Source organism: Salmo salar, chromosome 06 (assembly GCF_965601325.2).
Source record: "Salmo salar chromosome 06, fSalSal1, whole genome shotgun sequence".
NCBI classification, from domain to species: domain Eukaryota; kingdom Metazoa; phylum Chordata; class Actinopteri; order Salmoniformes; family Salmonidae; genus Salmo; species Salmo salar.
The window spans coordinates 60,649,866-60,663,732 of NC_138296.1; the positions used below are offsets into that span (position 1 = coordinate 60,649,866).

General features: G+C 43.9%; 1 protein-coding gene across 7 annotated transcripts in view; it reads left to right on the plus strand.

Moving 5' to 3' along the window:
• The window catches only part of myo6a (myosin VIa), a 104,868-nt gene extending 91,066 nt beyond the window's left edge, over positions 1 to 13,802 (plus strand). Inside the window, exons 28-36 of one of the 7 annotated variants that reach the window (XM_014204923.3) lie at positions 1,931 to 2,091; positions 2,253 to 2,294; positions 2,756 to 2,794; positions 4,027 to 4,065; positions 5,740 to 5,846; positions 7,006 to 7,146; positions 9,343 to 9,369; positions 11,237 to 11,455; positions 11,580 to 13,802. In XM_014204923.3, the coding sequence (XP_014060398.2) occupies positions 1,931 to 2,091; positions 2,253 to 2,294; positions 2,756 to 2,794; positions 4,027 to 4,065; positions 5,740 to 5,846; positions 7,006 to 7,146; positions 9,343 to 9,369; positions 11,237 to 11,455; positions 11,580 to 11,779 (975 nt within the window). In that variant the 3' untranslated portion in view covers positions 11,780 to 13,802. The remainder of the gene's footprint in view (positions 1 to 1,930; positions 2,092 to 2,252; positions 2,295 to 2,755; positions 2,795 to 4,026; positions 4,066 to 5,739; positions 5,847 to 7,005; positions 7,147 to 9,342; positions 9,370 to 11,236; positions 11,456 to 11,579) is intronic. The other 6 variants (XM_014204924.3, XM_014204926.3, XM_014204927.3 and 3 more) reach the window with 6 other exon arrangements.
• The last annotated feature ends 65 nt before the right edge of the window (positions 13,803 to 13,867 follow it).

Below are 13,867 nucleotides of genomic sequence, written 5' to 3' on the forward strand. Positions count from 1 at the left end.
TAGGCTATACTCCTGTTGTAAAGATAAGCAATGTACTTAATATTAGGAAAGTTGAAATAAATATAGTAGGCCTAGCCTATAAAAAGCTGATGGGATCCTCTGTTTAATAGAGACCATCACTCTGTTTTCTCGTATAATTGCATAGCCTATAGCAATGCTGCGCAACATGAGCTCATGGGCTCTCATGAAGTTTGATTAGATTTTCAAATGCATTTGCATTGATGTCAGTGATTAGAGGGACAATAGAGCGCTGAGTACCAGGCAGTTAGCAAGTTTGGTAGGCTACTAATGACCAGCAGCAGCATCAGAGCTTAGAGAAGCCTAATTACCATGAATAAACAGTCATGTGGAATTTGACTGCCTTCATGATTCGTGACCGCCGGTGTGGCGGTAATATCACCACCACAACCCTATTCAAACATCTTTTGATGCTTTTTCTCCACCTTTTAATGGATCTTGTCTTCCTGAATGGAATTTCTCTCAACCCGAGTGTTTCTTTCAGTGGTGTAAAGTACTTTAAAGTACTACTTAAGTAGTTTTTTGGGGCATATGTACTTCACTATTTATATTTTTGACTACTTTTACTTCACTACATTCCTAAAGAAAACATTGTACTTTTTACTCCATACATTTTACCTGACACCCAAAAGTTACGTTTTGAATGCTGAGCAGGACAGGAAAAGGGTCAAATTCACACACTTATCAAGACAACACATGGTCATCTCTTCTGCCTCTGATCTGGCGGACTCACTAAACACACATGCTTCTTTTGTAAATGATGTCTGAGTGTTGGAGCGTGCCCCTGGCTATCCATATTTGTTTAAAAACAAGAAAATGGTGCCGCCTACTTTGCTCAACAGAAGGAATTAAGTGATTTATACTTTTACTTCTGATACTTAAGTATATTTTAGCAATTACATTTACTTTTGATACTTAAGTATATTTATAACCAAATACTTTTAGACTTTTACTCAAGTACTATTTTACTGGGTGACTTACTTTTACTTGAGTAACTTTCTATTAAGGTATCTATACTTTTACTCCAGTATGACAATTGGGTACTTTTTCCACCACTGGTTTCTTTAAACACAAGTTCTCCATTGATCTTATTGCCAAAAAAAGTGTGGTGATCTTTTCAACCCTGCCCCTTGTATTTTTCCCCGGTAGAAAATTTGACCAAAAGATAAATGTGCTTGGCTTGGTACTGTGGACTCCATTCCCTAGTTGCACACCTGAAGGCTGCTTATCTCCTGACCCCTGGATGGTGGCCAGCTCCTGTAGACTACAGCTAACAGCCCCTCAGGGATCCACAGGCAGAGGAAAGGCTCATTAGTGGATGTGTAAGGAGTCTAATCAGGCCCTGCCACACACATAGCTGCCGCCTTTACATCTCTGCGCTTAAGTCCCTGACAGACTGTATAGAGACTGCGGGGGGGGGGGGCAGATGTAGTCAAAGAGACGGGGAGGACGAGATGGGGGGGCGGTGGGCGCGACACTGGGCGAGGGCGATTGAAGGTGCCAAAGGGAGTATCACCCAATCTTGTGAACCTGCAGTCATCCCGAACCTGCAGCGATGAGCTGCTATTTTGAGAGCACTGTAAAACGTTATGCCCATGTTAATATGCATCATCTTCATACAAAGGCGTCTTTGGTGCCCTTCATGAGTCTGGCTTGGGCAGGGAGTGACTTATGAAAATGTGCTCATAAGGACATGGTGCAGGCAGGACCATCCATCATATTACTGGATCCATCAGAAAACCACATGCCACCTTCAGCGTAACAGAGGAAATGAGGCTGTCTTCTGATTCGCGCCTCACTCCCACAGGGCTCATTCTACGCTTTCTTGGGTGTGTTATTGGATGCTGTACTGTGTGTGTGTGTGTGTGTGTGTGTGTGCAAGCACGTATATTAAACTAAACTGTCTCTGCAGGCGGAGATGGATGTTCAGCTGGAGGCTGAGCGAGAGGAGGAGGCGGTGCGCCAGAACATCTTGGAGCAGGAGAGACGCGACAGGGAGCTGGCCATGAGGATCGCCCAGAGCGAGGCTGAACTCATCCCAGAGGAGAGCCAGAACGACGCAGGCCTGCGCAGGTAACAGCTCACGAACACCGCTAACACACCTCCATAGACCATCTGTAACCCTCTGATGCGAAGCAGAGATGGGGCTTGATGAGGACTTTGGACCTGGGGAGAGACTCTGACCGTTTTGTAGGCCTGCCTAACCAATCTCTTCTCTTCTTCTCTTCTCCCAGTAACGGCACCTCAGGTGTTCCATCATCCCCAGAGAGCGCTACGTAAGACACCAAGATTTAACCCCTTAACCCCCCCCCCCCCAGTCCAACCTAAACCTGACCAGTGAAACATAACTACCCTGCATGCTGTAGCAATCTGCCAGCTAAACCAACCAACCTTACCTCTTTCATGCAAACACAGTCATTGATTGATGCTAGGCTAATAAGTATGATATTTAAACCAACTCATAATTCGACTTCAGTTAGAGTGCTGACTTTTGATTCAGAATCACCTTCACCAAGTACATTTACGTGCACCAGAAATTTGACCTCCGAATTTGATTCCCAGACACGACTGAGCTCACTCTATCAATCAAGTCCATTTATTTTCAAATTGTTGCCAGAGGAATAATCTGTCCTTTAACCAATCAAAGAAAGAGGAAAAGGAAGCACCTTTTCTTCCAGTTTCCCCATTGGCTCCTGTATTGTGTACGGTTGTAATCCTCATCATTCTCTTGTTGCAGTGGGGCTGGTGGATCTCAAAAGCTCAAGGGCATGTCCATGTAGGTTCCTTTTAAACATCACCTTCGCTGTATAAATACACCTTCAGCACACTTTTGCACTTCTTTTAAATTCAGACGAGGTGCACGTAGAATATCACACTGTATATGTTTTCTATTTATGAACTATAAGGATCTGCACGTCTTTTGCATGCTTTTAGTTTTTTTAGCGTCGAGGCTGAAAAGAATGCATTGTGGGAAAAGCAACGTCTAGGCTGACTGCACTGACCGTTACCTTGATAATACTAATCTATTCCACCGTGTGCTGTAGCAGCATCTGCCAACTAGACCTCTGCTCCCCACAGCATTCCCACAAGCCCCTGAACTGCACCAACTCACTAACCTATGTTTTGATGGATGTGTCACGTTGTGAATCAAAGACATGCTGATGTGCACTCTGAAATGGTGTTTTGAAGGGTCATAATGGATTTGCCATATGGTTACTCTCTTTTACAAGCCACTGTTCCTGTCAATTGTAAAAGATTTCTTGGAAATACGCTCTCTCTCATCCGGTAATAATAAATTGCTTTGGAACACAGTAATACATGTTCTAGGCAGAGCATAGTTATTAGAATGTACACGTTCTCTCAGTTTGCGTCACCTGAGTTTGCAAACCGGGAAGAGAAGTGCTCGTAATTGTGAGAGAAAAAACTTCATCCTTAAAACAACAGAAGTGAGAACATCAGAGTGGTGAGTTTAATCAGTGGCCCTGTAGATCAAATCTAAGTTTGTTGTTCGCGTACACAACATTTCCCATGCTGAGCTCTGGGCTGATCACACGGCCTCATGCGGAAAGGATCTCACACATACAGATTTACATTTGAATCATTTAGACAGTTATCCAGAGCGACGTACAGGAGCAATTAGAGTTAAGTGCTTTGCTCAAGGGCACATAGACAGATTTTTTTTTCCACCTAGTCGGCTCAGGGATTCAAACCAGCAACTTTCCGGGTTACTGGCCCAACGCTCTTAACCGCTAGCCTACCGTCCGCCCGATCAGCCTCTGTATGTCACGCCACAACGTGAGACGATTCAGTGACCAGCAAAGCAGCAGTGTTCCAGTTAGGGAGGGGAGAGTGCATTATATTCCTGGCTGCACATGCACACACACCTTTTCTCTCTTTTACACGCCTTCTTTCTCTCTCCTGTCTTACAACTGCAATCAATGTGACAGTTGGCTGGTATTGAAAGTGGTTCTAACTCTTATTATGCTGGGCTCATCATGTCCTTTTTAGGGAGGAAATGGCCAAGGAAATGTCTGAGCTTCTGTCTAGGTGGGTAGAAATCCTTTAAAATTCCATGAATGAAATCTCCGATAATCGTTACGATCACTTCAAATCTCTAGATCAGAACATGTGTGATTATGAGTATCAATACTAATCTTCTTAGTAGAGATGTATCATCTTCATTTGGGGCTAATTCTTCATAATTCCACACAATTAACCATTGTTGAGTATTCCTACACAATGAGGTAGGGCTCCCCACCATGCAAATGGATGGATGATTGGTTTTCAAATCAGCCGGTGTCTTTTTAAGTTGTTAAATCTCAGACAATCACTTACCAGTAGCAAAAGCTAGCTAAAGTTAAGTAAATAATGGTGACTCACTCTTCTACAACAGGGCCTCATCATATGTTTGTTCCAACTATTATAGTTACTCACACATTATTTAAGTCAGCCATATCCTGATTCCTGGCCCACTGATATTGCACTGTAGTAGAGCTCTTCTTTATTGGGATCCCAATTAGCGGATGCCATGTGGCCAGCCGTCAGAATGACTGAATGAGAGATGTTTGCTTGAGCCCGTCGACCACACACCCAACAGGCACTGTTACGTTGTCTGTTTACTAATTGGTTCAAGCCGCCTCCCACCACGCCTCATTGCGACACATGGCCACAGGAAGTGGGAGCAGAAGGTGCCTCGGCCTGCTTGCCCAAGGTCGATGGGGCTGCGTGCTGCTGGGTACCCGGAATAGCAGCCAACGGTGCGAGGCACGCTCCCCTGGTTGGAGAGGCTCAGTCAGCCAATAGGATTAGAGTGTGGCCCAGGGCCCGCTCCAGCCTCAGATCCAGAGAGTCTAAAAGGGGAAAATCCCAGCCAGGATGTAATTAGCCCTGTCAGCAGTTAGGAGGAGGAGGTGACGACAGATCAGACTAGCAAGAAACAGCCACACAGCTGGAGAGTAGAACGACACAACAGGGCCAATTTCCCCGACAAGGATTAAGCCTAGTCCTTAATCTGTGTCAGGGAAACCATCCCAAACAGTGCTAAATGGCTGTTCAACAGAATAAAGCAGAACTGGAGCAGCTCCGTGACCAATTCAGTGGCCTTGTGGTTAGTGTCCTGCCTGAGATTGGAAGGTTGGGAGTTTGATTCCCGGCCGAGTTATACCAAAGACTGTAAACATGGGACCCGATGTGTGTCTGTTTGGCACTCCGCATTAAGGAGAAAAATTGGGGTCAAGGCCCTGTGACAGACTAACATCCTGTCCAGGAGGTGTAGTTGCACATCAAGCTGCCTCATGCTACAGAAACAGGAGATAGGAGCAGGAGCCTATGAGCCGTTCCAGCTCCATACAGTTGGGTTGTGAATAGTTTGTGTTACTGGTGTGGGGTGGTTAAATTTCTCTTGTCTAGTTGCAGTTCACCTGACAAACTTCACATTTCACTCCACATCATCCTGCTCCCAACTCCTCCAATGAAAATCGCAATATATCATCACGTGATTATGACCGTTGATCTCTCTCGTTATGGATCCAGTCATTCTTGCTCCACTGGTAGGGTGAAGTTGCCCCTAGACGCTGATCTTGGGTCAGTTTAGAATTTTTTCCCACCGATGGTTAAGGATTGGGGGAGGGTACGCCGATCCTACCTAGGGGAAACTTCACCCCGGAGCCTGCTCTGGTTTTGGTTCTAATCCCACTGTCTTGATTGTTTCTGTGCTGCCAGAGGCCCACAGGTTCAGGCCACCAAAGCTGCTGCTGCTGGCACCAAGAAGTACGAGCTCAGCAAGTGGAAGTATGCCGAACTAAGGGATGCCATTAACACGTCCTGTGGTAAGAAAGTCAGCCATGTTGAATGTTTGGTTGAAGCTCATTTAGAAACTTGACTCTGACAATTTTTACGTTAAGAATCTTGACTGGGACATTTTGCTGAGACACTGTCGCTCCTAACGAACCTTATGCAATATTGAACTGTCAAACTGTTTTCTGAGCCTGGTTCGCTTCGGTCTAAAAGTGAATTGTGGTTTTACAGCTTTAACTTGCTCTATGGTTATTTATTAATGCCTACGTTATTATTTGATCACTTCCTTGTACATGAAAGTCAAATTCTTCTGTCATTTGGTAGAACAGTGGGGTACCAGTGGTCAAATGTTGTGCACTATGTAGGGCAGGGATCCTCCATTACATTAATCCGCTGGCTGTTTTTTTTGTTGAACAGATGGTTATAAATAATTTGTATACTGCAAATTGACCACAAGAAGCCAAAACGGGTATAGTATTTGACCAAAACATAATCATTTCAAACCTTTATTTATTTATGTGTGTGAATACTTGAGAACAGATTTCCTAAATTAAAAACACTACGCTGGTTTCCTGGGGATTTTAGTCTTATGTCCAGTCTTATGAAGTTAAGTCACCCGCGGCCCTATTGGAGAACCCTGGAATAGGCTTTAATTTTGGACGCAGACTCATTCATTCGCTGCTCCCCAAGCCCTGTGTCTTATGTGCTACCAAAAATGCCCAACAATGGGGTATCTGGGGTTGCTGATGCATTTGTATTGAAAGTATTCACAAAGCAATCAGGCATGCTGATATTAAGTAGTGTGCCCATTACAGGGAGACCTTTTTGACAGTGAAATGACTCATTTATCTGGTAGGTAGGGAGCCATCTTTGTGAATTCAACTTTACCAAGGCACTTAGCGGGTCTGCTGATGACAGTTTAAATGCATTTTAACCCGAGCAGCAATTGTTTTAGAATTTCATGAAGACATAGAAAGACAAACCCATAATGCTGTCTTTTTATTATTTTATGGCTTTTGAATTGTTGTTGAAGTAATGAAAGTCTTTTAGCTGTAGCTGTCGTCTCTCTGTTGGTAGTCCTCCATCTCTGTGTGTAGCTCTGTCCTTTGTGGTGCTGGTAGACTTTAGAACCTGCCATGCTCTAATACCTCTTTCTCTCCCCTTTATCTTTCTCCCTCCCTCCACCCACAGATATTGAGTTGCTGGCTGCCTGCCGAGAGGAGTTCCACCGCCGGCTGAAGGTCTATCACGCCTGGAAGTCAAAGAACAAGAAGCGTGGCAACGACACCGGCAATACTGAGCAGAGGGCCCCCAAATCAGTTACCGACTATGGTAAGGGACCCCGCAGGCCACCGCGTCCCCAATCCACAGGGTCTTTCAGACAGTGTTATACAGTACAACATCAATGTAGGCGTCTTATTATGGGTCTCTTTCCATGCTGTGATAGTCGTGATTTGGAAGCATACATTTTTTTTTATTTATTCTGCTCCCAATATCAGACCTCGAGTCCCCTACTGATATATTCTACTGCAATACTGATACTGTGGTTGCATCCCAAATGGCATCCTATTCTCTACATAGTGTGCTTCTTTTGACTGGACCCATGTGGGCCGTGGTCAAAAGTAGTGCACGATCTATGGAATATGGTGCCATTTGGGACACATCCTGTTGGTGGCTGCTCTCATCCTCCAGCCTGACCTTTTTCTCTTATTGTTCTCCATAGAACCCCATGCTGTTTTGCTCTGTGAGCCACAAATGGGTCCTTTCCATGTACAAAACATGGCGTCGCCATGACGACAAACAGCTATTTTTCCTGTGTGGCAGATTGCAGATCCACTTTCTATGTGCTGTTTGTTAGACAACTGATTGGACTACATACCACATGCACAGCCCCCATAGAATTACATATATAATTCTAGGATCTGTAGCTATGCCCAGCCCCCACCTCTCCTCCTCTCACTTAGGGTTCTATTTTCGTCTGGTGATAAGACAGCGCTATTGTCAAACGCGTGCTTGTTTGCAATTTCGACCTGTTAAATCCCGGCGTTCTTATATTTTCAAACCCTAGCGCCAGATTTGGTAATTTACCTGTCTTATATGAGCTCGCTTGCGCTGAGGTTGGAGGGGTAGCAATATCTAATTTTTGTCCTTATAAACGTGCGCCAAAGTGCTGTTTTCAGTATGCGCTGGTGGGGATATTTTAAGACCAACCGAAAGCTGGTCTTAGCGGTAACGCGGTTGGTTATGGCATGGATTTTGACAGCAGAAGCTCAGCCTATCCAGCCATGATGCATAGTGCCCATATACACATGGAGCAAGAGATGTGCTTTGTGCCCGTGAATCTCCTATTTAGAAACAATTTTCCCATTTTTGTTTATTTTGATTAAAAACCAGACATGTCCTCCCCTTTAAATGAAAGCAGTTTTTTTTTTTTTTTTTTAAACGTCCAATGCTTTCGCTTAGTCAAGACTATCGATAAATGGTTTGGATTGTGAGACTTCTTAGAAAGAAATCTTTATCACCAAAGCTTTATTCAAAGATCAAGTTTGGCAGCAGCAAAACTGTGAGCGGACGTCCCTATTTTTGAATCTATGTAGGCTATTACATTATTTTAGCTAGCGCCTGTTATTATTATTTTGGATGTGCATAAAACCCCTCCGTGTAGACTAATTGCTCATCATGGAACGAGAGATGAGATAATCCGGTGACATTAGTATTTAGAAACATTTGTTATTTTCCATTTTGTTTCATTAAAAAAACAAACCCTTAGTAGGCTACCCTTACCGTACTATAACAAAAGCTGGTTCAACAGCAGTGCATCTGGTGTCAATCTTATCCTGGCCATGCATTAGCCAAGTAGCCTGTCCATAACGCATGCGGTATTAAGGCATGGAACGCCATGATTGGCTAGTGAGTGGCCAAGCCATCTTTCCAACCACAACTTGTTTATTCATCAAAACCCAGCCCTTTCGCGCCACCGCCAGCTATTGCGCTCATAATAACGGCTGTGAAAATAGCAACAACAAAAATGATATCGCGCCCGGACCTATAGCGCTACCGCCAGCGCTTAGATTTACCATTTGCATTAGGTTTGTTAAAATAAAGCCCATAGTGTCAGACACAGCACAGTGCCAGCTATGCCTACCTGCTCTCTGACACATTAACAAGCCAGAGGCTGAGGAGAGCTCTCATACTTTCAGGCTCCAAGCATAATGTAACCTACAATCTAATGATTATGCTTGTGAATGACCATATACAGTAGGATGGCCTTCCCTGTACTTCCATGCCTATGGTCTCATCCATTTAGGCCATGGCTACAGTAAACGCATGTAAAGACATAGTAATAGCGCTATCATTAATATCTATGAAGAAGGGGCATTGATATTAGCGATCGGCACAAAATAGCCTCGTCTTTCTTGGAAGTTCATTTGTGGTTCTGTTATATTGTCTTGCATGTTGATTTTGTTTAATACCTGTGTCATACTGCATGTGTTGTTTGTAAGTGTAACCTGGCATGTTTACTTTCAGATCTCGCACCTCATGTGAGACAAGCACGTAAGTGGTTCTCCATGATGTAGTAGCACCACTAACCTCAGCCCAGTGCTAAGCCCTCTATTAACCATGGGGAAATGGAGGGGAGTGCTGTGTGTGTGTGTGTGGTAGTCACTACTCGTCTGTGTGGAAGGGTTTTAGTTTCTGTTTTGGGATAAGGCTCTGGTCAACAGCTGTGCACTATATAGGAAATAGGGTGCCGTTTGGGATGTAACCTTGGTGATGGCGTACGGAATCTTACAGCAACTGGTTTCTTTCTAAATGAATCGTCTTTGGTGTGCATGTTATTTTCTAACAGAAGAAGATTATTAAGGGGTGTCGACTAAGTGCACCTGGAATTCTTTGCAACTGTAGGCTATTGTATGACACTACAGACTTCTCGTTTTTACAAGGCAGTGTTCGACTTGGATGGTGTTTTCAAATGTCGAACTCGAGCTGATAGAGAATGAGGATGGGCACAAAGAGATTTCAAAGGGTTAAAATGGCTGCTGTTATTGATGTTGCTGCAAATGTTATGTGGCTACGCTGACAATTGGAGCTAAAATCATTCAGGGCACTTAGGCTAATTGGTGTTTGGATGGATGTGTGCCCGCCTCCCAAATGGGACCTTATTCCGTAGATGGTGCACTACTTTTGGGCCAGCAGCCGAAAGGTCGCTGGTTTCTAATCCCTAAGCCCGACTAGGTAAAAAAAAATCTGTCTGTGCACTTGAGCAAGGCACTTAACCCTAATTGCTCTGGATAAGAGCGTCTGCTAAATGACGTAAATGTAGTGCACTATAAAGGGAATAGGGTGCCATTTGGGAAACTGTGGGTCTCTGTCTCATCGTTTTTTGGGGGAGTATTACAGCGTAACACGTCTGCCTGCTGATTGGAAGAGAAACCTTGCAGTTGACTCCTCATTGGAGCAGAAAGCAGGGGATTTGCTACACAACACATACTTGTACCTTGGAGATTGTTGGGTGCACGTCTACTGTATATTCTCTCATTTTCCTGTCAGTTCAGACCCTCTCATTCACTGAAGTGCATCAGACAATGAGTAGCTGGCTGTACAAATAGACTGACATCCTTGCAATGAAAAGTATTCACATATGGTACGTCTGTCAAGGAGTTTGGTCAAAAGCAATGTGTATAAACATATAGAGATTGTATACACGTCATTGGAACAAACGCCCCCCCCCAAAATTCTGTAAGTCTCTCTCGGTTGCAGCATTGCAAGCTTTTTCTCTGGACAAAATCAACTGTTTTATACGAGGGAAGGACTCTCTGAAAGGTGTTGGGAATGAGTGGGCGGCCATTGTTTCTCTCGTTAATAGTACCGCAATGGTGTTGGTTCCAAAGGGTCATCCTCATAGTTAACGGCACAACCTTTTCGGCTTTCTCACCTTTTAGTAATGGATCCGTTTTGTTTGGTGGCAGTGAATCAGGGAGAGGTTGCTCTAAACTAAAGGGAAAATATGTACTGTACCATGCCTGTCAACAGGACTGAGGCTACTGCACCCCCCGTCTTTCCCTGGTCCTTTTCTCCATAGAGCCTCCCACCCCTTTCAATCACTTGGTCTGTCTATTCCCTTATTTATTTATGCTCCACTTTGCGTAGAATATGCAAATGTATGTTCTTTATGTTTTGATAGGAGCAGGCTCTGTAACAAACATCTGACATGCAGCTTGTCACTCTGATTTACTCTCTGCTAATACTGACCCCCCCCCCCCCCAGCTCTAGCAGCAACGCAGTCCCAGCATCCCTATAGGTTCTTGCTGTTCCTTCCCATTCCTATTGGTTCCTTTTCCCTTCCCATCCCTATTGGTTTCTGTTCCCATTGCAATCAGCCAGCATCATTAGCCTCTCTAACTACCCCCTTCCCCAACAGCCCAGGCGAACCCAGCCCCGCCCATCCCAGCCAGGCAGCATGAGGTGGCCATGAACAGGCAGCAGCGCTACTTCCGCATCCCCTTCATCCGGCCCGGGGACCAGTACAAGGACCCCCAGAACAAGAAGAAGGGCTGGTGGTACGCCCACTTTGACGGGCCCTGGATCGCCAGGCAGATGGAGCTGCATCCGGACAAGCAACCCATCCTGCTGGTGGCAGGTCAGTCAGCAACCCGACCCGGGGGGGGGGGTTCTTTGTGTGCATGCATGTGCCTGTCTGTTCTATTCATACTGTTACTGCCTCATAAAACTCTTGTTTTGCTGTTTTCTCTGTGTGTCTGTAGGGAAAGATGACATGGAGATGTGTGAGCTGAGCCTGGAGGAAACAGGCCTGACGAGGAAGAGGGGAGCTGAGATCCTGCCCCGGCAGTTTGAGGAGATCTGGGAGCGCTGCGGGGGCATCCAGTACCTCCGGAGCGCTATCGAGAGCCGGCAGGCCCGCCCCACCTACGCCACAGCCATGCTGCAGAGCCTCCTCAAGTAAAAGTTGTAGGGTGAATTTCCCCCTAGTTACTGATCCTGGGTCAGTTTTTCATTTTCCCCACTAATGGTTGGGATTGGGGAAGCTGATCCTAGATCTGTACCTAGGGGAGACTTCCACCCTGGCGCTAAAGCCCCTGTCCCAAACCACAGGCCTCTATCTCACTACAGCAAAGGGAAGAATGCATTTAACTACTGTACCTAACACGGCGGGCATTCAAACAATACTGTACCATGTTTTGACTGGAGGTACTCAAGTCATAAGTGAACTGCTTTTTGTTCATTGTCCTTTTTTTCCCTTCATGTTGGTCTTGCCGGCTTTCAATTCTCTTGTTGATTATTATTTGTTGGTGGGAGCAGGGGAATTTGCAGTGAACCTATGCAGAGTAATCGGACACTAATTACATCTAGTTTTTTTTCTTGAGCAAATGTGAGGTTTTTCTTTAATATTCCTGCTACTTTAACTACGAGGCCTTATTAAAAAAAAAAAACGACTTTAACAGGGTCATTTGCTGAAAGTAGGGACTGTTTCAAAGCTGCGCCTCCAAATAAGAGTTTTAAGAGTATTAAATCGTAGATGTTTATTATTGTGTTGGTGATTTAACCTGAAGTCTCATTGTTTTGCCTCTGCAGTCTTAATAACAGCTTTTTGATGATCTCATGTAAACCAATACTTTCTGTTTTCATGTAGTTATTACAGGACAATACTTGCACAAAAGAGATGTTTGATGGCTTCAACGCATTTTGGGGGTGGTGGTGGCGGGATGATGATGATGATGATGATCTCTCTGTTCTCTCATGTGAGGCAGTTATACTTGAGTGTCAGGTTCTTCTAATGATTATTTTCAGTAACTGCACATAAATTCACATTCATTTCAAATGATTATATTTGATAATACTGTAAACTTTTTTTTCTTTTTTTTTTACCTCTTTCTTTCTGACAGAATGTAATTTGAGTCGATTTTGTTCCTTCAGTCTCTACTTTTTGTTTGTGTGATTTAGGTATGCTAATGAAAGAACGAAAGAAAGCTAAAGAAAGATATTTTCACGTTCCCCAACCGTTCATTCCTAAAGCCACGTGGTTGAAATTGAAATGCATTGTTTCATGTTGTTCACACAAGGCTATGATATTCCAAATATTGTCTTAAGAAGAAAAATAATGTGCTAATGTAATTTATGATGTGGATTACCAGAAGTGAACCATACAAATCTTGAGATACTCTAGGATTTCAAATAGCATTCAAGTCATACTGTTGGACCAAATGTGTGTATGGGAGCAGAACTGAATGGAGAAATGAAGTTGGAGGGGTCAAGAAGACCTCAACCTCAGATACAGTAGTCGGCTAGTCTTCCCTCTCCTGGATATCATCATCTCATATTTCAATAGACACGTATAGAATATTTTATATAAGTGTATGATACAAAGAGAGTAATGTTTCTACAGGAATGTACACATTTATTTTCAGAAGAAATCTTTCTACTCTAAAATCAAAGGGTTTGGGCACATGACTCATGTTTCTTGAAAAAAAAAAAATAACTACTTTTAAAATGAAGCAATAATTCCTCCAAACAAAGCTAGAAGGAGAAGGACAGCCTTTGTCATGTACAGTACTGTGTGTTTTAGAGACAATCTCTTGCGAGACTAGAACTACTCTCTTCAGGTAAGGCTGATTTGTTAGTCTGGAGTTTGTTTTCTAGCGCTTCTTCTCATTCCCTTTTGACGCTCTGCACAAGCGAAAAGGCGACGTCGTGGTTGTTTGAATGCATGAGATCTATCCACTCCTGCTCGTGTCTGAGGCATGTCTTCAGTTTAGATCTATTTATTTATGACTTGAACACCAGAGTATACTACTGTACTGTGTGGTCTCCTGGAATATCTCTTGTAATGTACAACCAATTACTGACTGGCTTCGATATGCTCTGTGTCTCTCCACGCGTTACAATCATTCCTCAAATACTGCCTTTTCACTGTCACTTTTTCTAATGCTGATCTCTAACTGTTGAAATAAACGCATTCTTTCACTCAACTTATATTGCCCCTCGTGTTTTACGTTCTGTTACTCAATGCTACAGCAACAAAAATACAGATAGT